The 24,128-nt window shown below is 32.4% G+C and overlaps 1 protein-coding gene across 1 annotated transcript; it reads left to right on the top strand.

The window, feature by feature from the left end:
• The first annotated feature begins 15,958 nt into the window (after positions 1-15,958).
• LOC132030848 (ubiquinol oxidase 2, mitochondrial-like) lies at positions 15,959-19,786 on the top strand. The gene is made up of 4 exons (XM_059420609.1): positions 15,959-16,469; positions 17,075-17,203; positions 18,094-18,582; positions 19,413-19,786. Exons 1-4 carry the CDS (start codon positions 16,098-16,100, stop codon positions 19,470-19,472), a joined length of 1,050 nt encoding a protein of 349 aa, XP_059276592.1. The 5' UTR covers positions 15,959-16,097; the 3' UTR covers positions 19,473-19,786.
• The last annotated feature ends 4,342 nt before the right edge of the window (positions 19,787-24,128 follow it).

Below are 24,128 nucleotides of genomic sequence, written 5' to 3'. Positions count from 1 at the left end.
ACGAGATTTATGTAGTTTGGTTTGTAGGAGAAGAAATAACAGTCCCAGAATAAAGAGCCAGACTATTTTATCTAGCTGGTTGAACTTTTAATTTTAGGGATAGCAATCCTTGGGTTGTTTATACCATAATTATGGTATTGTTTTTATACGTCATTCAATGGCGGATGATTATTCGATATTAAATGCCTAAATAAGAAGGATGCCCTTATCTGAAGTTCTTCTCTCGATATCCTTTTAAAAAGTCAGGGTTAAAGTTGAAAATAAAAAATTTATCTCAATTTATTCGGTGTAAAACCTAACACTTATTTTACATTATATCATGTATATTCTATTTTTAGTTCAATGAACTGAACATCTATCGATAAAAGTATATTCACTAGATAATCTAGTCATTATTTAACTCCATAGTATAACTTTGTTATTACAATTTCGATATAGCTTTTTCACCAATCACATGATCATTAAAAGTCAAAGGGATTATCTTCAAATATTAATCTTTTTAAAGTAAATTAAAAAATAAATATTGATGAGTTTTTCACCTCAGAAAATTGGTCCAAAGAGGAAATTAGGAAGACATGTCATTCTCTCATGTGATCCAAATAAAGGCAAGAAGTCAAAGGCAGAGTAGTCAAAATCAGATTTATTCATGTAGTAGGGAATTCCAAATCCAATAATTTGTGTGATGTTTCTTTTTTATTTTTATAATAATTTAATAATATATGTTATATGTGAACTGAAATTGAACCAATCCCATCATGAACAAGCTGTATGGTTGTCTATTTCTGCTCCAATTGTGGGTCTGGGGTGGGGTGTTTTGCAAATTTAATAAATAAATGGGAATGATGCTTTATTTTGAAGTTATCGGAAATCATAAAGTAATTCATTAATTAATTATTTCAAAAAAAATACATGACGAGTGTGATACAGAAATCCTTGTCAAAGTTAATGCAAGTACCTTAGGACTATTTAATCTGATAGTTTAGGTTCGATCTTTGGAATGGAAAATATTTGGAAAGACAATAGTTCTCTTTTAATAGGTCTTAATATTTCTCTTTTAATAGGTCTTACACGACATGAATTCGGATCAATCAATCCTAGAATGTGTACCACGAACACCAAACACAGGTAAAAAGTATTAGAGAAAAAACAACTTTCAAATTTTTAATTTTGTTGACATTAAAGTTATGCCAATAAAAAATATATTAAATTGAAACCAGTTTAAATGATTAATGAATCTCAAGAATATATATAATTGATCTTATAAATTTGGTTGATAATAAAGCGTAACACTCTATGTTTATATGTTGCGTATTTTCAGAAATTAAGTTGTACTTTCAAATATTATTACAATCATGATATAATAGCCATGAAGAATGCTAAAATTCTTGCCACCATTGCTATGGTTGATTCAACTTGTTGATTCAACTTGTTCAAATTTCGATATTCAACTTGTTCAATATTACAATTTCGATATAGCTTAAAATAGTAAGAATTTATATAGTTGATTCAACTTGTTCAATATTATGGAGTCATTTTATATTTGTATATGTTGTGACTTTTCGCTGTGTACTTTTAAATATTATTATTGTAACATATTAAACCGTTAAGAATGGTAAAATGCTTGCTACCATTATCATGGTAAAATTAAGTGCTCTATGATCACATTTCTTTTAATTAACCACGAGTTATAGTGATGGTTAAATACTCCTATATATGTATCAGAATTCGGAAAATTTGTCACGTTACTCATCCACATGAGTTTTTCTTGAAATAATATAAGTTCTCAGGGGGAAAAGAATAAAAAAACCTCAATTCAGACTAGGATATTTTTATGAGCTGAAAAAGTGAGTGGCTTGATCCAACTTGTGAATTAATTATAGAAGGGTTAATCTTAATTTGATTATGTGCGGAATAAGTGAGGCCTGTTAATTATTGGTTCGTAAATGAGGTAGACATTCTCTATAAATAAAGGTCGACAATTTCGAGACCTTGTGCTTGAATTTATGAGGAATGGTATGCTGCTCCAACAACTGAATGCTACAGTCATCAATTTAATCCCAAAGGTAAAAAAAATATAGAGTATGCAACTCAGTTCATACCAATGTCCTGCTGCAGTGTGTTGTATAAGTGTATTTCTAAGTTGATGTGTGGCAGATTGAAGCAGTTGTTGCCATCTCTGGTAAATTAGATTCAGGCAACATTTGTCCAAGGTAGGTCAATGGGGCATAATGTTCTCATCTGTCATGATTTGATGAGATATTATCATAGGAAGACTTTCTCAAAGTGTACGATGAAAATAGATCTGAGGAAGGCTTATGACAAGATAAGGTGGGAATTTACAAAGTTTTCTATCAAGATTAATGGGGACTGCCATGGATACTTTGAGGGTAAAAAGGGGTTAGGGCAAGGAGATCACATTTCTCCATTGTTGTTCGTTATGGTGATGGAATACCTCTCAAGAATCTTGGCAAAGATGGCAAAATTACCTGATTTTAGACATCATCCAATGTGTAAGCAGCAGGGGTTAACACACCTCATCTTTGCAGATGACGTGATGATATTTTGCAAGGGTCAGGTGGCTTCAGTAAGAACAATTATGGAAGCACTGAATCATTTTTCCCAAGTGACTGGTTTGGTAGCAAATTGAGAAGTCTAATATGTTTGTAGTGGGGGTGGACGACGAAACAAAGCAGGGGTTACTGCAGTTGACTGGTTTTGCAGTAGGATTATTCCCTATGAGGTATCTAGGTCTTCCAGTGTCTCCAAGGAAGTGGAGTAAGATAGAGTGCAATCAACTATGTTAAAAAATAACAGAGAAAATTAGAGATGTTCCACATGACACTTGTCCTATGCAGGAAAACTGCAGCTTATAAATTTTGTATTGTTTTCTCTGCACAATTTCTGGGGTTCAGTGTTCATCCTACCACAAAGTGTACTCAAGAAAGTGAATAAGTGGTGTAGAGAGTTTTTATGGGGAAGCACAGAAGATAAGAGGGAAATAAACCTGGTTGCTTCGAAAATGTTATACAGATCAAAACATTAGGGTGGGCTGAATATCAAGGGGTGTAAACTTTGGAACATGACATCTGTTGGAAATTTAATATGGCTGGTAATGGAAAAAAAAGATCTTTTATGGGTAAAATGGGTGAATGAGGTGTATATGAACAACATGGATGATTTTTGGGGGCATAGTACTCCACCATCTGATTGCAGTTGCTCTTTTGGAAGAGAATTCATAAGTTGAAGTTGAAAATGATCAACTGGTATTCTAGTGGACAATACTACCTAACTACCAACAAGAAGTATTCTATCTCTAGTGGTTATATGCAGTTAATGGGTGATACACCTAGATGGGAGGTTACTGAATTGGTGTGGAACAGGGGAGCTGTTACACCTCGTAAATTTCTGTGTCGCCGTAACCAAACTAACGTGAGTCCAGAGAGGATATGATACCCCTATAAGGTTAAGGAAGACTTCTAATAAGTGTCAGACAAGTATTTAAAGGTTTCGGGATCAAGCGAATCGAAGAAATTAGGTTTGTTGAAAATTTGGAAAAACTTGGCAGAATTTTGGACATGATTTTTGGTCCAACTTTAAAGAGGCATATCTCCTAGGATATGAGGAGTTACGTAATACATAGCCTATGTCAATTGAAGTTCGGCGAGTCTTCTTTCCAATGCAACTGACATATCGCATTTCTGTGAAGTACGGGATGAAGTACGACTCATACAAAAATGTACGTCCCGTACATTTTGGACGTACTTTACTTGAAATTTTCAAAAAGTTGAAAAAATTTGATTTTTTTTTTACCTCCAATGTACGAGATGCACAGTAACCCCTACTTTGAAGTACGGGATGAACAGTAACCCATACTTTGTCCGGATTTTTTTGGAAACTTGGAAGTCGGTGGAGACTTCCTATAAAATTATTTCCCACGACTTGGGCCTCATTTTCACCCAAAAATAAATCCCTAATCTCTCTCTAAGTTTTCCTTAACATCCATAAACACTCCAAATCATTCCAAATCAAATCAAGAGAAGATCAACCTTGAAAACCTAAGTTAATTCATGGAAGTTGGATATTCTTGCTTTCACTTGGAGTTGTGGGGATCAAGTCCTGAAGCAACATGTGTGAGTTGAAATTCTTCAAATTCAAGGTATGTTTTTTATCTTATCTCTTATGTTAAGTTGATTGGAAGGTTTAGCAAGCCTCAGAAAGTGAAAAGAGTTATGGGGAAAAGTTCAAATATGAATTGATGATATTTTGAGTTACAAATTAACTTGAACTATAACTGTTAGCGTGTTATGAGTATAATCTTGTTATGAGGAGTAATAATGATGTTGCGGAAGTGGGGTATACAAGTGTATAAGGGGTTGTATTGAAGTTGTTGTTATGGATTGTTCATGAAAAGAAGTTTGGGATTGGGATGTAATCTTTTGATTATGGGATTGTTGATGTTTTTATTGTGGTTTTGGGAATTGTTTTGAGTTGGAGGAAATAGAAGATATAAGGGGAAATCTTTGCCCAATTTTCGTTAGCTCATTTATTAATTTAGTTTGACCACATAAGCATTTCAATGACTTACCCGAATGCGAATCATCTTGAATGTAGATTTACGAGCTCGGGAGGATAGGCGTTGAGTAGTTAAAGAGATGATGAGGTATGATAAGGCTAACCCTTTCTTTCTAAAGGCATGATTCCCTTATTGTGAACCCATACATAATATCCATAATGTCCTATTTCCTAGAATTGCTAGAAACTCATAACTCTCGAGGTTCTTATGGTATTGTTGATAAAGTTCTCTATGGTGATGATGATGATTCCATTTCTAAAGATACCAAAGCTTATAGTTCTTGATGTTCTCATGACATCATTGAGCTTGTTCCATGATTATTGGTTTTATTCATTATTGTTGATATCACCTTACGATAATTGTTCTTTCAAGGTGAGATATAGCGATGGTGATGATTCCATAATAGAAATTGGAGGTTTACTAACCTTACGTCACTCCGATAGAGTTATAGCTTTTATTTGGGCTCTCATGCATTGTTTATATATATGTATGTATTTTGTTATACCGCGTCGCGCTATAGTCTGCCGGGCAAGCACGTAGATGTGCACATCACTGCAGTGGGCAGATTATGATGTTACCGCGGACGCGGGATGATATGATATATCGATCGGGCTGCAAGTTCCGCAGCACTAACACTCATATTATATATGTATGAAATGTTTTTTTTTAAAAAGCTAAGCATGCATGATATCCGCCTTAAGAGGCATTCAGAGTACATGTTGATTTCTTTTATCTTATGTTCTTTTCATTCTTTCATTATGTTGTTACTCATGCCTTACATACTCGGTACATCATTCGTACTGACGTCATTTTGCTTGTGGATCGCGTTCATACCCGCGGAGTAGACAAAGACGATTCGGACTCATGATCGCCATCTCACCGTTGCACGTGAGCACTCCACTTGTTCCGGAGTCGCAGTCCAGTTGGTATGGTCCTTTTATTATAGATGGGTATGGCGGGGTCCTGTCCCATCCTTATTATGTTATGCATTCCAATAGAGGCTCGTAGACAAATATGTACAGCTAGATGTTTTGTGACCTTCTCTGTCCCTCTTGTGTTGTATCATCATTTTGGTAGCCCCGTCGGCTTAAGTACATGGGCCCAATTTGATGACGTATATATATGTATAGCTCTTTCGGGCTTGTGTCCCCTGCAGACTATGAGATATATTAGCTAGCACAATGGCCCACCTAGGTATAGATATGAGATGCATGTACGTGTTGTGGTGCTCGGTAGGTTAGCTCCGGGTGCCCGCTATACTCCGATTGGGTCGTGATGCGAGCGATGTGCCAAGCACGATTCATGCAGCGCTTTAACAATATGCGGGAAGAATTTTAACAAAGGAAAGACTGCAGGAGATGGGTTTAGGCAAAGAGGAGCACCACTGTGTGCTGTGTACTGATGGTGCTAGTGAAAACATCACACACCTCTTCTCAGTGCTTGGACAGGATAATTATGGGGTGCATTACAGGGATGGTTGAGAGTTATAATACACCATCAAGGGGTCAAGGAAGATCTATAAATCATCAAGTCAAAACACTGGAATAGGCTCGAGAAGGAGGTGTTGGTTGCTATTTATGGTGTTGTGGTATACTATACATGGATGGCAAGGATCAACAAGTTATTTCAAGGGAAGGTTGTGCATAGAGATTTTGTAATACTGCAAATACAAATTGGAATTAGGGAAATTAAAGGATAGATATATTTAGAAACACAAAGAGAGGTAGGAAATATAGCACTTTTATTTAGGCTCTTTGTAACTAGTTGATTTTCAGGGGTCTATTAGTACTTAGCACTCTTCCTAGAAGGCAGTCAAGGCTATAGATGCTCTCTTAGGTGTAATGGTTTGTTGGTATGGTAATATTTCATAGTTTATTATCAAAACAAAATTCTGAGACCTCATTCTGTTTCGATGAGTATGTGAAAAGGAGGTTGTTGACCACCGTTAATTCTCTCCGTTTGACTTATGGAGTCAAATGGTACATTTGATTTAAACCTAATTCAAAATTAAGTTTATGTTTTGAACTCTCGAAATAACAATGAATGAAAATGAGATCTAGCAAACGGTTATAGACTAGACAATCAAATCTAATTTTTTTTTTTTATTGTTCTAATATAGGGGTAGGTGTTTGTTGTTGAGAACTCCAAAACCGAAAAGGAATTTGAAAACTTTTCTGGTATGGAATCATAGTCTATATAATTATAATTATGATTGAAGAATATCCATTAACTATAGTCTAAAAGAGTTTCGTGAACTCTCAAAATAAAGAGACAATATGACTATGAAACGTATGAGAAAACATCATGTATTGGTTTTTGTAAGGATCGTCAAAGGTGGCAATTGTTTACTTCTTTAGTGTCCGTCCACGTTTTGTGTGCTTTCCTTTCCACCTTTTTTTCCCTTTTTGAGAATTGAGAAAATGCCTTCTACCTACTCCCACCAACCAAACCTGAAATCTCACCTGTGGATATCGGGTTTTAATTAAGGGATTCAACGTCTATATATATATATATATATATATATAGTTTTTGAAGCAAAGGATTTGGATGAATCCTGACCCGTTCACCCTCTAGCTTTGCCCGGCTAGGCCGCGCCTTCTCACCAATCCAAATATTGCCTTAACAAATATATATATATATATATATATATATATATATATATATATATATATATATATATATATATAATGTAGTTTTTTGAAGCAAAGGATTTGGATGAATCCTGACCCGTTCACCCTCTAGCTTTGCCCGGCTAGGCCGCGCCTTCTCACCAATCCAAATATTGCCTTAACAAAAAGTAAAGAAAGGGTCAATTGTATTGATGCCTATTACAAATTTAATTTGTTTTAGTTTTATATCAAATCTATCATCAAGATATTTTTATTTTTATACATAAGATATTTATAGATAAAATGCAAAATCTTTATAGGGTCATTTTCTTTTATTCAAATTGTAAAGGATTATGTTAAACAAATTCCCCGTAAGGGAAAACATACATTTCTTTTGTGGAAGCTTTTTATCACGAAATGGAAATTTAAACACGGATTTTACTTCTTTTATTTTACTTTATTTGGAGGATTGGGGGTTTGGGGGGGGGGGGGGGGGGGGGGAAAAGTTGGGAATACGATTTTTTCTGGTATTTTAAAAACTCTTCTTTCTACATGTAAGAAAATTGACTTTTGAACCTAACACAACTTCAAAAGTTAGAGCTCATAAAAAATGAGAATTAATTGCCTAGAGGAGATGGCAACCTATTTATCAATTAATAAGGAACTCTAGCTAACTAGTATTGAATAAATCAAGAACAAGCATAAAACGTTAAATAAATGAACGATATGCCTAATCCAAAATTAATTTATGAGGTAAAAATTGTCTAAACGTCATATATCAAAAAAAAAAAAAAACAGCTCATTCCATTAATCAATTCAAGACTATCGGATCTCATAGTGGTGCACTTCAAGCATAACATGCAAACATGTCTTAATTAAAGAAGGATTACTACTTTCTGCCTTTAAATAATAATTTAAGTCTGTTAGATATTCTTGGAATTTTAAACCCCTTACAAAGTGCATACCACAAAAAGGCTAGCGCCATACCTATATTACATGTTTTCCCCTTGTAAAATAAGAACTATTACTAGTGATTAAACTATTTGTGCACATGTTGAAAGAACACGAAGGAGATGACCCAATATGAATCCAAGCGCCGGCACAGCTGCACTTTGTTCTATATTTGTGTGTGTGGTCAAATTAAACCAAATGCATAATATTGACCTACTTTTGCTTTTGCACATGCACTAAAAATGGCATGCTATTGAAAGCATTTTTTCCAAGGTCCTTATATATATCCGACATTTGCCATTATTATTTTATTTTTATTTTTTTAATAAATTTGGATAGTGATATCGTTAAAGAAATTTTTATTTCACAAATTAAAGATAAACACAAACATTGAAACAAATCGTAACAATTGTACTGTATACTGGCCCCGCATGATAAACCTTTGGTATTGTAGCTACATAGATTGAAGGATAGCCACTAACGTTGAACATTAATTCTTCATCGGAGAGTTATACTGTGCATATAGAAAACAATAATGGCGTTTGTAGGTAAGACTTACTTCTTATAAATACATATTAAATCTCGAATACCCTTAGGGAAATTCCTGCTTTGCTATCGAGATTAATTATCAATTCCTATATGTTTAGTGCACCTAATATACATAGTGCTAATACTTCATTAACGTTTTTTTTTTTCCATAAAAAGTTCACGTGAATTCAGTAGTTTTTGGCTAAACCATATACATTTATTAAAAAATTCACTAAATATCTATAAATATTTGAACGTAGGAATCAAGTTGTGTTTAAGGCAAAAGAAGATCTGTTACTGCTATAGTTAGGAGTGTGGTTCTGGATGTATATCTTAGAGCATGTACTAGGCAAAGTTAGCTAGTGTCCTTCCTTCCATTGATTACTATCCTAGCTAGTTAGAACTTGAGATTGCTGTGTAGTGGAGCCGATTAAGGTGCTGGGACAATGTCCAGCAACCTGGTTTTTCTTTTTCTTTTCTGTTTCTTTGAGCTGTAATTAGCACACTTGGTAATAATACTTCCTAATTACCAAAAAAAATATTTGACTGTGCCCAGCTATTATTGTATATTAACTTGAGATTCTTTATAAGAATCCATAAGCTTCACAAAACGGATCGACCTTGAACTAGACCTACATATTATATTTTATATTCCAAGATACCTAGTATTATTCTATAAACATTTTATTTTAGAGAAATATTACTTATAACATTAAGGAACAAAAAAGGAGGTTAACGTGATTAACATTTTTCAAAGTTTCAATTTTCTTTTTGGGAGAGGTGGTGGTGGTAGGGCAACTACTTTGTTTTAGTGTTAATTCATTCATCCCACGCGTGACCTTATTTTAAATTTTTTGAAGATTCCAAACACTTCATAGACAGTCCATAAAGCCAAAAATGATTAGAAAAAGCTTCATAATTTTGTCAAAAAGTTAGACAACAACATAAGAAGAATAAGAAAAAATTAAAGAAAATCTTGATGTAAAAAGGAATTCAACTGTTGAGTACTAAGAGCCCTCATTTTGGGTCATGCATTATCATTACTTCTAGGTTTAGGACTTGTTTTTTAGCTAAAATCTCATACTTCATCTGGAGCCCGTTTGGATTGGCTTATAAGTTCTTGAAAAAAAACATAAGTTGTTTTTTCAAATTTTTTTTGAGTGTTTATTTGGGGTTATAAGCCAGTTCATTTTGTGCTTAAAATAAGCCGAAAAAAAATAATTAGGCCATTTGGGCTTTATCTAAAGCGAACTTAATTTGTTTTCGGCCTTTATAGCTACTTTTTTTAAGCCCATCCAAACAGGCTCCTGGTCTTTTTAATTTGTCATTTAAGATTTTTACACATTCATCCAGAATATTTATTTCATAACTTATAAGTGTTAGTTGATTACAATATCCTTCATCACTCCTAAAAGTACCCATTATCTATTTTCTCAGTTTTTTTACATCATTTATTGAAATTGGAGAGGATTCGGAAAAAATGAATGTCTTCTTAGTTTTCTAAAGTAACATCCAAGATGGTTTGTTAAACTGATAGTGGAGCGAATGTTTTTTAAGGTTTTGGCACACCCATTAAAATAATCAATTATAGTAACATATTTTATTAGAATATTATTTGACTAAATTTCCCTTTATCTCTCCTCAACCATGAATTTTTCCAGAAAATTGTATAGATTATTTTGTTAGAGCAATGATGCATTGGGAAAAATAATAAGTAATGTTATCTTTATTTCTTAAAGTGACACTTGTTATGAACCAAATTTTAAAGGTTAAAAAGACACTTAAAATGGATCAAAGAAAATAATTAACATCGACCGATGCCTCTTTATGAGAAGTTATTGTACCTTTTAATCTTTTACCCTGACATCCTTTTAATTTTAAGAAAATGCCAATTTTTTTACCTTACAAACTCACCACTGAAATGATCAAATGAGAAAGTTGCCCTATTTGCCGAATAGTCCTCTAGTTTGGTGTAGTTTTTTTTTTTTTTTTTTTTTTTTTTTTTAGTTTTATTGGATGGGAACAAAATTCGTGAAAGAGAAGGAAAAGGTAAAAGATGAGAGTATATTTAATTGATGAAATTATCATATAAAATGTAAATATTTTTTAATATATCGTAATTGACTATTTGTTTTTAACATTTACCATTTCACTTTGTTCAACAGTGGGCACTCAAAGTGTTTCCACTTTCCACAATGTCGCTTTCAACTTTTAAAATATAGAAAAGATTCTCAAAATAATTCATCTTCAAGCATTTTAATTAGTCGTTAAGTGCATCTTGGATTTTGACAATTAATTACATTAAGCCATTGATTTTGACATGCATGCACTCATTTTTTCAATTAAATGAAGTTACATTGAATTTGACATGCAAACATCAAATTTCATAATGAATTTTATTCAGTGAATCTAATTGTAAATGTAAGGAGGATAAAAACTTTAGTAAAAGATTTTGTAGGGACCGGACATATTCTTTTGCAGCTAATAGTAGAAAGTAGTTATTGATAAAGGAAAATATAATTATACATTGACCAAATCAATGCGTTTGAAGAGAATAACCCAGTTACTTTAACTTATATATATAGAAGGTGCATGTGAAGCAATTTTATATTATCAGATTAATTTTACCATACTGCAGTGCAAATTAGATGTTCATGCTTGCTATAAAGTTACTACATGTAATTACCTTTTAAGTGATCTGGCACTATTAATGTTTATTAGTTAAACTCGCTTCTGCTCAGTTTAAGATGCGAACAGCGTTGCGTACAAAACAAACTGAGTGCGGGTTATCAAGTACAGAACTTAGCGGGGCCATTTGCACTTTTATTCCTATTTTGTGCTGGTCTTTAATTTTTGTCCCTTAATGCAAACAATTTTTCGTGGGACATAAGTTTATATCTTCGCTATAATATTCACAAGTTATATCGCGCGCTTTTAAATAACTTATGTCCCGCTAGTCATAAGTTCGATTTTAAAAAATTATGCGGATTGCCCTTCGTATGGACTGGTCTTTAATTTTTGGCCCTACTTCTTATTTAATGAAAATGAGTGGGCCAAAATACTCTTATTCGCGTGTCTACGAAACCAGAGATTCAGGTTTGAACCCCAGCGAGTAACTATGCGTTAATGCATAGTTCTGTAGGATAACTTAATTTCTACATAACTATGCCTTAAGGCATAATTTTACCTAGAATAGATATAGTTTGCTATGAAATCTTGCCTTGTGATATTTTTTTTTTTACTGTGCTGGGATATTATAGTGCATAACTTTATCCCGAATAGGCATAGTTTGCTATGAAATCTTGTCTTGCGATTTTTTTTTTTTTTTTTGACTTTCTTTGGGCTTCTAGCCATAGTGCCAGGATATTTTCGCAATTTGAGGGACAAAAATTAAAGACCACCCCGAAATAAGGACATTCCTGTGAATTACCAAAAATTAAAGACCAACCCATTTGAAGGACAAACTGTGCAATTTCTTCAACTTAGTCTGCTACTAGATCAAATGAAGCCCAAGACCCAAATCGAACTGGGCTTTAATTTAATTCATATTTAGTGCTAATTTACACAAATATCACTTTTTTGAAGCATATATATAACTAGATGGCCTATGCCCGTGCGCCCAACACTTTGAATTATAGTGTATCTATATATATGTAGTTGTGTTTGGATATATATATATATATATATATATATATATATATATATATATATATATATATATATATATATATATATATATATATATATAATATAACATTGTAGTTTGTCTTTCGTATCTAAACTTTATTATATTCGTGTTTGCTACGAATACAAAGTCGGCAAAAATTTATTAATACTTTTTAAAAGAGAAGATTTGTTTAAAAGGAAACTATTTTTCTTTCTTTGAGATAAAACAATAGCAATATTTAAGCATCAGTTGATACTTTCAATTTTAATTCAATTAATTTAAAGGTGTAAAATACTTATTATTTTTTATCAAATTTTGATTTGGATAATTCTAATTCAAATTATTAAATTAATTTTACATGTTTAAAACGAAACAAAGTAGAAATTGATTTTCTATTTAAACGAATAAATACTATTTTTTAATTTTTGGTAAATATTCTCGGTTTAGCTCATTTCACTTATCATGTTATCTTTTGCATGATTTTTTAAGAAAACGTCAATTAGAATATTAATTTGACTAATTTACCTTATTCATTATTTGATCTCCATTTGATATTTTTTTACGACATTAATCTCTTTTCACATTTATTAGAGTAAGAATAAAAATGAAAAAGTAATTAAATTCTATCTTATTTTAAAATATAAATATTTTAAGTATATTTATTTTAGTAAACATAACAAATACATGACATGGCGGATTAGCAAATACAACAGTTCAATATTTAGATTAGATCTCAGGCTAATATAAAAAAAGAAAGAAAATTTTATGGTTTGGCTACTTAACCTTTTGAAGAAAAGCAATAATATGGGGTCCATATTTTTTGCTGTGCAATAATTTCATGTGCTCCCACTAATGGGTTGATACGCATGTGATAATGAATCCATCATTATTGACTTAATGGGATACTTTGGAAATTACATGAATATTGTTTGATTTTTTAATATGGGGTGCCCTTTTTTTGACATTATTAGTTTGCACTGTTTTTATGCATATATATATATACACACACACACACACTATGTTCAAAACACGATTAATATAACATTATAGTTTGTGCTCCGTATCCAAAACTTTATTATATTAGTGTTTGCTACGAATACAAAGTTGGCAAAAATTTATTAATACTTTTTAAAAGAGAAGACTTGTTTAAAAGGAAACTATTTTCCTCTCTTTGAGATAAAACAATAGCAATATTTAAGCATCAGTTGATACTTTTAATTTTAATTCAATTAATTTAAAGGTGTAAAATACTTATTATTTTTTATCAAATTTTGATTTGGATAATTCTAATTCAAATTGTTAAATTAATTTTACATGTTTAAAACGAAACAAAATAGAAATTTGATTTTCTATTTAAAGGTAAAACTACTACTTTTTTATTTTTGGTAAATATTCTCGGTTTAGCTCATTTTACTTGTCATGTTGTCTTTTGAATGTTTTTTTAAGGAAACGTCAATTAGAATTATAATTTGACTAATTTACCTTATTCATTATTTAATCTCCATTTGATATTATTTTTTCTTTTACGACATTAATTTCTTTTCACATTTATTAGAGTAAGAATAAAAATGAAAAAGTAATTAAATTCTATCTTATTTTAAAATATAAGTATTTTAAGTATATTTATTTTAGTAAACATAACAAATAAATAACATGGCGGAATAGCAAATACAACAGTTCAATATCTAGATTAGATCTCAGACTAATATAAAAAAAAAAAAAAATTGTATGGTTTGACTACTTAACCTTTTGAAGAAAAGCAATAATATGGGGTCCATGTTTTTCTTGTACAATAATTTCATTTGCTCCCACTAATGGGTTGATACGCATGTAGCAATGAATCCATCATTATTGACTTAATGGGATAAGGATACTTTGAAAATTACATGAATATTGTTTGATTTTTTAATATGGGATGCACTTTTTTTTTTTTTTTGACATTGTTTGTTTTTTTGATATGGGGTTCAATTTTTTTTTTTTTGATATTGCTTGATTTTGTTAATATGAGGTCCACTTTTTTTTTTCCATAAGTTTGGAGATGGTGGGTTTCACTTTTTTTTTTGTGTTTAATATGGGGCCCACTTTTTTTTTTTTTTTTTTTTTAATGGACGACGGACAGCGAAGCAGGGTCTAAACCCATGCTTTTATATAGTTAAAAATATAACGCGCATAATTCGAGTCAAATGCCGTAGTTACTATCAAAGATCACATTTGCCGGTAGAAACAAAGAATTCATTTATGATACACAAAACAATATTTTTTCTGTATTTACCAAGATCTTCAATGGAGAATTTATCCAAAGAATTGGTTGAAGATAAATCGTCTCAATCCAATCACCAAGAGTCACCTGTTCGAATCTTTAATTTAGTAGATTATTTTAACACAAGTATGCGGAGAAAGAGGGATTTTAATTTGTTATTCAATAATTAATGATGTCGTAATTTTAACTATGAATAATGAATATAAAGGCAACGATTGATATGCAAGGATTGTTTGCGGGATGACATAAGCAGTTGGAATATCCTACAGATTATTTTATTCACCTTCTATATGGATAGTATCATAGCAATCGCCATAATTTTAGTACAAATAGTGAGATCAAATAATTTCGGAATTAGTTAAAACCCAAACCAAACATAGATAAAGTTAATCTCAAAATTTGTCCCGAAATTATTTTCTTATCCCACGTACCAAAAGACCCCTTAAGTTATACAAGACTCAATGTGTTGAAACAGAATCAGGATACCGAGTAACTGAAAAAAAAAAAAGTATCTAAAGATGAAGAAAATCTTTTTATATCAAAAATAAAATATCATATTAACTATGCAGCTAATGCATCACTAATTAACGTAGAGTTTGAAGTTTCAAATATTTTTATATCGACATTAGTTTCTTGGTGGACTATACAGTCATGACTTCGTGGCTAAATGATTGCCACTTATTAAGAACACGTCCTTTTTTAAAATAGAATTCTCTAGTAAACACCCTGTATGTTAAGTATTGTTAATTCCAAATTAATTGACCCACATATACAAGACTTATCCTATAAAAACTAAAGATTTATATCTTGAATTAATAATTTTGGATAAGTAAAACTTGCATAAAATTATATAGAACAAATATAACGTTAATCATCATGGTTTCTATCGACGAGAGATCACCTATTTAATGTAAAAAGAACTTTCTAGAAATAAATTGATAGAACTTTGGTAGGGCGAGATTTTAAATCCGCTGAACGAAGAACACATATGTTAACACACGCTAAAATAGATTGTATATACACTAGCTCTAAATTCTGAAGTTGTATGTAATATATAAATTTTGCATTTCTAAATTTCGCATAAGATGGTGCTATTCTAATTTTAATTATTTTATCATGATTTATTTTGGAGATAAATTCAGCATATTAGATCAATCAGTATCACATTATTTGTGACGATTAGTCATATAATTACCAAACAACAAATTTTGACTTTTATTTAGATGAGGAGATATTTAGTCAATTGAAGATTTCTCTAGTTATGTCTAGAAACCAGCTGAAAGTAAACAAAATCACATTCCACCACCTTCATTCGTAACTACAACATTAATTATAGCCCTATATAAAAAGCAGCTAGTGTGTTAAACACAATACAAGAAGACACGCAAAAATCAAAATAAAAACACTTGCCTTATTTCCCAAGTTACTTTCCAAACTTCTTGCAAGTCTTCGATTAACTTAATTTCACGTACCATTTCTTCTTGAATTTGATTAGTTTAATTAACAAATATGATGAGCCGTGGTGCAACAAGGATGGCTCGTTCTATGATGTCTCACATTGGTCCACGTTATTTTTCAACTATGCATCCGGTGACCGGAAATGAAGCCGGTTTCTTGCATGGAAATTCCATGAAGGGTTCCGAAAAGGCGGTGTTGACATGGATTAGGTACTTTTCGATTATGAGTTCGCGTAACGCAAGTACTATGACATTGAGTGAGAAGGAGCAAAATGATCAAGATGATCAGAAAAAGGTTCGGAGTTGTAGCATAACCACTCCTAGTGGTGGGAATAATAATAAAGGTGTAGTGAGCTATTGGGGTATTCAACCTCCTAAGGTTACAAAAGAAGATGGTACACCATGGAGGTGGAACTGCTTTATGGTATGTTTGATTTTGCAAATTCATGGTTTTTATTTTATATTTTCATTTTTTATTTTGTTATCTATTTGGTTGATTTATTTTATAACATTATTTTAGGCACAATCAGTGTAGCTTGACACGTTCAACGGTTCAATAAAGGGGTGCACAATACATCCCATGTTAGGAGCGTGATATAGAAAATCTACCCTAATGCAAGCATCATGGATGCTTCCACGGTAGATCCGTGACCTATAAGTCACACTAAAGGAAATGGATTGTAATCGATTTATTCACGCCTCAAAGTCATTATCTTCTTTGATTGTATTTTTTTATTTTTCTAACAAGACTTTCCTTCAAGACTAGAAAATCACTTCACTGGGATCCAGCCCAGAATCTCTAGATTATTAGAGCAGCGCCTTATCCATTGGGCCATGAAGGCAACTGATACGTGCAGCAGTTCAAGTTGCATATTGTCGTTTTTAGTCGCATATCTTTGTTTTGCACATATTTACCTATAGCTGATTTCTAATGCATATTTTTAGCATTGTTTAGTTATTTTATTGTGTGAAAAATTTAAGCCAGTATGTAATATATTGATTTTTTTTTTATTTTTTTTTTGAATGTAGCCATGGGAGACGTACAAGGCAGATTTGTCGATAGATCTGAAGAAACACCATGCACCAGTAACGTTGTTGGATAAAGTGGCTTATTGGACAGTCAAGGCCCTCAGGGTACCCACCGACTTATTTTTCCAGGTAATTTATTTGTTGCTTTTATGTTTGGAACAGCTTGTAAATAAATAGTCTTCAATATAATTTAGTGAAAAAAAGAAGAAGTTAAATGTCAACTATGGATGGTTAAACGACTAATTAGGTAATCTGGAATATTCTAGCTAACTCTCAAAACATAAAAAGATAATAGCAATGGAGTAGGAATTAATTAGAAATAGACAAATTAAGCATGGACAACTTGATGATGTAAGAGTTTTGAAGCGTCACTTCCATGAATGAAAATTAAGAACCAGATAAGAGAACTAAAATATCTGGATCAAATTGTTACCACGTCATTATTAGCTAGATCTTCATGAGACTTAATGAGACATTGATTAAAATTTGATGGGTCTAACCTTTAAGGTTTTTATTTTTGAATTTATTGTACTTTTAGATTATGGACTCGGATCGAATTTCTGTTGAAATTTTACTGCGCGCACACACACATATATATATATATATATATATATATATATATATGGATCGAATTTCGTTGAAATTTTACTGCATTCACACACACACACACACACACACACACACACACATATATATATATATATATATATATATATATATATATGTGTGTGTGTGTGTGTACGCGCGCGCTTTGTATATAAAATACGTGATTCAGATGAATTCGTAGCTACTGAGCCCACTGACCATCTGATTTACGATGTTCGAAATTTAATATTAATTTGTACATATTTAGAAGATTTCTTCACACTCATATATTGTCTGAGTCAAAATTACTCATATATAACGTATACTGTACATTTCGTCTCTGGTTCACTTCAGCATACGTAGATTTGTGGTCTGACAATAAGATCAGCTATGTGTTCCCTATTCTATCGATCTATAATTCTAATGTGTTGCAGAGGAGATACGGTTGTCGCGCAATGATGTTAGAAACTGTGGCAGCAGTTCCCGGCATGGTAGGAGGAATGTTATTACACTGCAAATCACTAAGACGATTCGAGCACAGTGGTGGCTGGATCAAAGCACTATTAGAAGAAGCAGAAAACGAAAGAATGCACCTAATGACATTCATGGAAATAGCAAAACCAAAATGGTATGAACGTGCACTTGTATTTGCAGTACAAGGCATATTCTTCAATGCCTATTTTATAACTTACCTTTTGTCACCAAAATTGGCACATCGAATTGTTGGCTACTTGGAAGAAGAAGCTATTCATTCTTACACTGAATTTCTTAAAGAATTGGATGAGGGAAATATAGAGAATGTGCCTGCACCGGCTATTGCTATTGATTATTGGTGTTTGCCGCAAGACTCGACTCTCAAAGACGTTGTCATGGTCGTTAGGGCGGACGAGGCTCATCACCGCGATGTCAACCACTTTGCATCGGTAAGGATATTTAACTTTTATATCCTGACGGTATTAAAACAAAGTTACATGATGAAATTACATAGAAAATAACAATAGGTAAAAAATGTCAGGTGAACAGGTTGTGGGTTAAACTTGGGCTAGTAAAATGGATCAAATTAATAAATAAGTCATGATAGGATAAGTCCAAAGTTTGCTCGGATAAAAAAAATGAGTTGGAATAAGATGATCGAAATGACGAGTTATAAAGCAACTGCCCAACATGATTCAACCCCTCCTCACCTTTTTAATTGTGCCTTAAGAAGAAAAAAAAAGTGAAAGCTAATATCTTTTTCTTAAATTATTATATAGCTCAATCTTTTTCCAAATTTATGTTATTCCTGATCTCCATATTCGATTAATGCATTTTGGTTTCAGTTGCATTTTGACCAGTTTGGTTAAACTATTTTGATCCATTTTTACCATCAAGTTTGATGGATCATTTGAGGTTTAATCCGGTTGGATCAAGTCAACAAACGTTCTTAATCCGACTAGTGTGTTGGGTTAGTTACTAGTACTATATAATAGGTTGATTTTACCATCTCTTAGTTAACAAGTAACGGTAGTCTAGCTTAAACTTGGGTGTGTTGGGCTAGTTACTAAACAATGGGTTGATTTTGCCACCTTTAAGTCAACAAGTGAGACTAGTTACCTGAAAAACAAAACAGACAACCTGCTAACTTGTCAAATTATATTAACACAGGGTAAAAAATCCTTACACTAGTAATAGTGTATATAAGTCAAATTCCATACGAAATTGAATGTTGTTTTAGGCTTGAACTAAGTTGAATTATTGTGGCAATTGATTGCAGGACATTCACTACCAAGGGCAACAACTGAAAGAGTGTCCAGCCCCACTTGGCTATCACTGAGACAACAGTTGATCTTACCTCAAAAAAATATTAATTAAAGAATACGAAATGGTGAAAATGGTCATTATTTTCTTTGCGGACTAGTATAGATCAGTGTGGTACTAATATCAGTGTGGTACTAATATCTTGAGTATTGATGTAAATTATCTTGTGGGGTTTTTGGTTTCTTTTTCTTATTTTTGTCTTTTATACTCTAAAATATAGACAGGTAAAGTCTGTGTCTAGCGTTACTAGTAAGTAGTAAGCACTGTTCTGTGTAATTACTAAAACACTAATAAAATATTCAGTCCATTACAGAAGAAGATCAATTATTTGAAGCCCAATTATTTGAAGCCTTCTCTTTTTTTTTTTCTTTTTTTTTTTTTTTTGGGGTAAGTTAAGCTTTTTTATTTTTATTCATAGAAAGAGGATGGGGAATAACTTCTTGCTTGTTTTCGACGAATTAGACAAGATGATTAATTAGTTATATCTTTTCTGATTACTATATTTTTCCAAGAGGCAAATAAATATTGCAGATGTGACTGACTATACTACCCAGATTGACCTTTAAAAGAAGTGAAAGGGTTACGGAACGAATAACTCTTCAGGTTCTATTTTAGTAATGGTATATTGGTACGACATAATATTTAGGACACCATAGTAAATTAAAAGTGCTTATACGTTAAATAATCACACGTTGAGGATGATCAACTTATAATTTATGACTAAGAGAAAAGACATAATCGAAAATTCATTTTAGTAATTAAACTTAACTGGTAATTTTTTACCCCCTATCCTAATATGAAGTGAACTTAGTATCCCTCTAAGAGGTGATGTCACAGAAAGTGGGTCTACACCCTACACGCGCGTGACAAATGAAAAACTCTAAAAAAAAAAAAATTATGGCATGCACGTGGCATCTTTTAATTGGAGATTATTGATTAACTACACTTAATTTTAGTGGCGCCTTTTCTTATTTTTTTCTTTTCTTTTATCCCCATTCTCTTTCTTTCTTTCTTTCTTTTCCCCAAAAGTGCAATTCTCCCCGTTAATTCTCTGATGAACCGAATTTGGAGTTACCGTCAGATAATCTTTCCGGTGAATCCCTCTCATCCCTTTTTATATGTTCTTTTCGTCTCTTAATTTCCTAAACATTACGCAATTTCCAGGAAAAAGATACAGAGAAACACTAGATTACATCGGAGGTGGTAGTGTATGTGCCTAATGAAGTGATGAGCACCTTATTATCATTGATTTACTATTGACTCTCACTAATTATATTGCAAATTACAACTATAAATCCCCCCCAAAAAATAATGATGGAGGCTTTCTTCCTTCCAAAACTAAATCTTCACTAACACCACCTTGAATTTCTCATCAACTTCACCCACCTCCCCGGAAAATTTTTTGGGCACTTGCGCTGGATATTTGTTGGCAAATAAGAGTCAATAGAGTGCTTATTTTTTTCCACCTTTTGTTCTTTGCTTCGGACAAGCTGTGAAGAATAGAAATAAGTTTGAGAGAAAGGGGTTTGGTCGAGCTTTTTCCGGGCATTTGACCGTTGCTCTGATGGTAGCGGGGTTGGAATTTGTGAGGAAGAAGGGTATAGAATTTGTGATGAAAGACTGTGGAAAAAAAAAAGCTTAAAAAATAAAGAAATACGTGTCATGACATGGTGGGCGCGTGACTCATAACACTTAGCTTTGACTTGGTTTGAGCAAAGGCAGGTTCAATATAATTCACTGGCAAGTTTTTTAGGGGGTAAAGAAATGCCCGTAAAGTTTAATTGCTAAAGTAAATTTTCGATGCAAGTTTAGGAGTGAATTTCTGTCTTTTCTCTTTAACTTATTAACTTATAAGCACTTGACTTAACTGACAAATATTTTTAATTTCACCATTTGCGTAGATACATCAAAAGTGCTAATAAACTTATCAAACATCGTTTAAATTTTGTTTATACAGCAGTGTATAGTGGGATTTTGATGCAATACATATTTTTATTTCTACTATAGAGAAGAGTAGGTTTGGAGGCAGGATCGTCGACCAAGGGCAATCTTATCACTTATCAAAAGGTTTTGCTGTGTCTGTTCTACAATAATGCTATGGTCTATGGGAAAGAGTACCTTCTACTGTTTTGATAAAAAAAACCAATCTCATTTAATTATGAAACAAATGTCCTTGATGTACTTTGTTTCTCAATGGAAGGACCCACAGCTAGGTCCATTCTCCCTTGCAACATCTGACACATATAAAGAAGAAAGGTCATGTTGCGGATAAATACATTAAATTGTACGTGCAAAAATAAATTACTACTCCCTCCGTTCACTTTTACTTGTCTACTTTAAACTTTTCATATTGTTCAAGAAATAATAAATGGAATACATAATTTACCAATGTACCCATATTAATTGATGCATATTTTTATTGAATTTGAAAAATAATTTGAAGTGAGTAATTAATACTATGGGTAAAATAGAAAAAAATAAATTATCTTCTCTTGATATGCTAAAAGTGACAAGTAAAAGTGAAAATCTATTTTTAGAATCTTTGGACAAGTAATACTAACTATTTTTACTATTATAGAAGCATGGGTTTGAGAATCAGGATCGTCGACAAGCCTGCTTGCATAGAGGGGTAGTTTTGGTATTTCGTTTTTTATGTGTTTGAGAGATATTGTACTCAATTGTTTTATGTATGTACTTTTTCTATCTTTTCTATCTTGGACAATTAAGTGCCTAGGTGACTTTAGTGAAAGTGTGGGTCCTTCTTGGATTTCGAAGCCACCCGCTTCATTTGCACACTTCTTAAATGACTCCTTTGCAAAGGTGGGCCCCATTTAAACTTTTAAGTGACAATCTGGTTTGCATCTTTTACTTCTATTTTTCTCCATAGCTCTTTTTCAATAAAGTATATATATCCTACATAGCTTTTAGTTATTCGATAGTTAATATGTTAAATAGGTAGAGAAACACCGGTTAGAATTATTTTATAAAATTAATTTTTAGATTGAAATAAATATTTTATTAACAGACTTAATTTTTAAAAGTTACAACTGGTTAAAATTTGGGTTGAATAAGGAATAATATGTGAAGAAACAAGTATAGTTAGGTAACGGGACTAACTATAATATTGTAATAAGACTAATTAAATATGTTTATGAAATAAATTATTCTGGTCTTATTGCAACTAAGATAAGTAGGCATTTTTCAATGTATTAAGTTTCTAATTATAAAGCATCAAAATAGCCAATATAATTAATTTAGTAAATACATAATTATAATAGTTCGGGTAAAAATAAAGATAGAAAGAGTATCTTATACCACACATATAATCATATGCCCGTGTTATATCATACAATAGAGACATATAATTATCATACATTTATGTGAAGTTTTAAATATTATACTACTCCAGGAACATTTCCTGGAGTTCCTACATTCCAAGTACATATATGTGAAGTTTTAAAGATTATCACGTTTTAGTCTAGGGATATGATCGTTCAAATGATGTTTACGGATTTTAAGAAGTAATTAAAATTCAATCAGTCTTGAAATGATGGTTAAGGTTTGATTAGCGGTTTAAAATGATTTTTTTTTGGTAATTAAACTGTATTATTTACCAAAGTGATATGTACAAATCAGCTCAAAAAAATAGGTTGGACAGAAAGCCCCAATGCTGCTATGCTATCATCATCAATACCTTTGCAATCTAGCCTATGGTATTCTACTTATCATCTAATGAGGATAAAAGCCCAACTGCCTCAATTTGCTATGTAAGCTACTCTTCATATAAGCCTTGCAGTACATATCCTGGATCACCTGTCGAATAACATCTCTAGCCGGTCTGGTTTTTGCTTGAAAAACTCTAAGATTTCTCTCAGCCCAAATGCAGTACACTCCACATGCCAAAATCATCCTACACAGAATAGAACCAACAGCTTGTCCTCTAGCATTTGTCACTGCCCAGGAAATCTCTTCATGCCACTCCATAGGATTTCTTGAAATACCTTGCCAAATCAGTAAGCGTTTCCATACATCAGTCGAGTAAGAGCACCCAAAGAATAAATGATTTGTAGTTTCATTGGCATCATCACATAAAGGATACTTCTGATCTTCAATCATTCCCCAATTACCCAAACGATCTCTAGTAAGCAACCTCCTTGAAATAGCCAAAGAGAGGATAAAAGTCCACTTTGGGGCGCCTAGTTATTACATATTAACCTTCTCTAGTGCACCTTTTCATAGACACCTCTTAGCTTCAAATACATGGTTCTGATGGAGTATTACTGCATCTGTATCAGGTCTTATTCCTCATAACCAGCAGCTGCAAGAGTCAGACTAGCCTTCAATATTTTCCTGATGATCTAAGAGGCCTGCTTAGCTTGGGTCTCCCATACACTTCCACCTTTTATGTAATAGGAATGCACCCATTGTATCCATTTCTTATCTTTTTTCATGCACAAATTCCACAACATCTTGCTTATAGCAGCCTTATTCCATGTTTGGATATCAAGTTTAAACCACCCGCAGATTTTGGTAGGCACAGATTTTCCCAAGCTATTAAAACCTTTTCTGAAGGCTCAGCATTTCCAGTCCACAAGAATCTCCTGCATATTGACTCAATCACTTTGACAATCTTTTTGGGGAGTATAAAAACCTGGGACCAGAAAATAACACT

The sequence above is a fragment of the Lycium ferocissimum genome, chromosome 1 (genome assembly GCF_029784015.1).
Source record: "Lycium ferocissimum isolate CSIRO_LF1 chromosome 1, AGI_CSIRO_Lferr_CH_V1, whole genome shotgun sequence".
Classification (NCBI taxonomy): Eukaryota; Viridiplantae; Streptophyta; class Magnoliopsida; order Solanales; family Solanaceae; genus Lycium; species Lycium ferocissimum.
The sequence above is the reverse complement of the archived record's forward strand: the minus strand, read 5'-3'. Positions and strand labels throughout refer to the sequence as shown.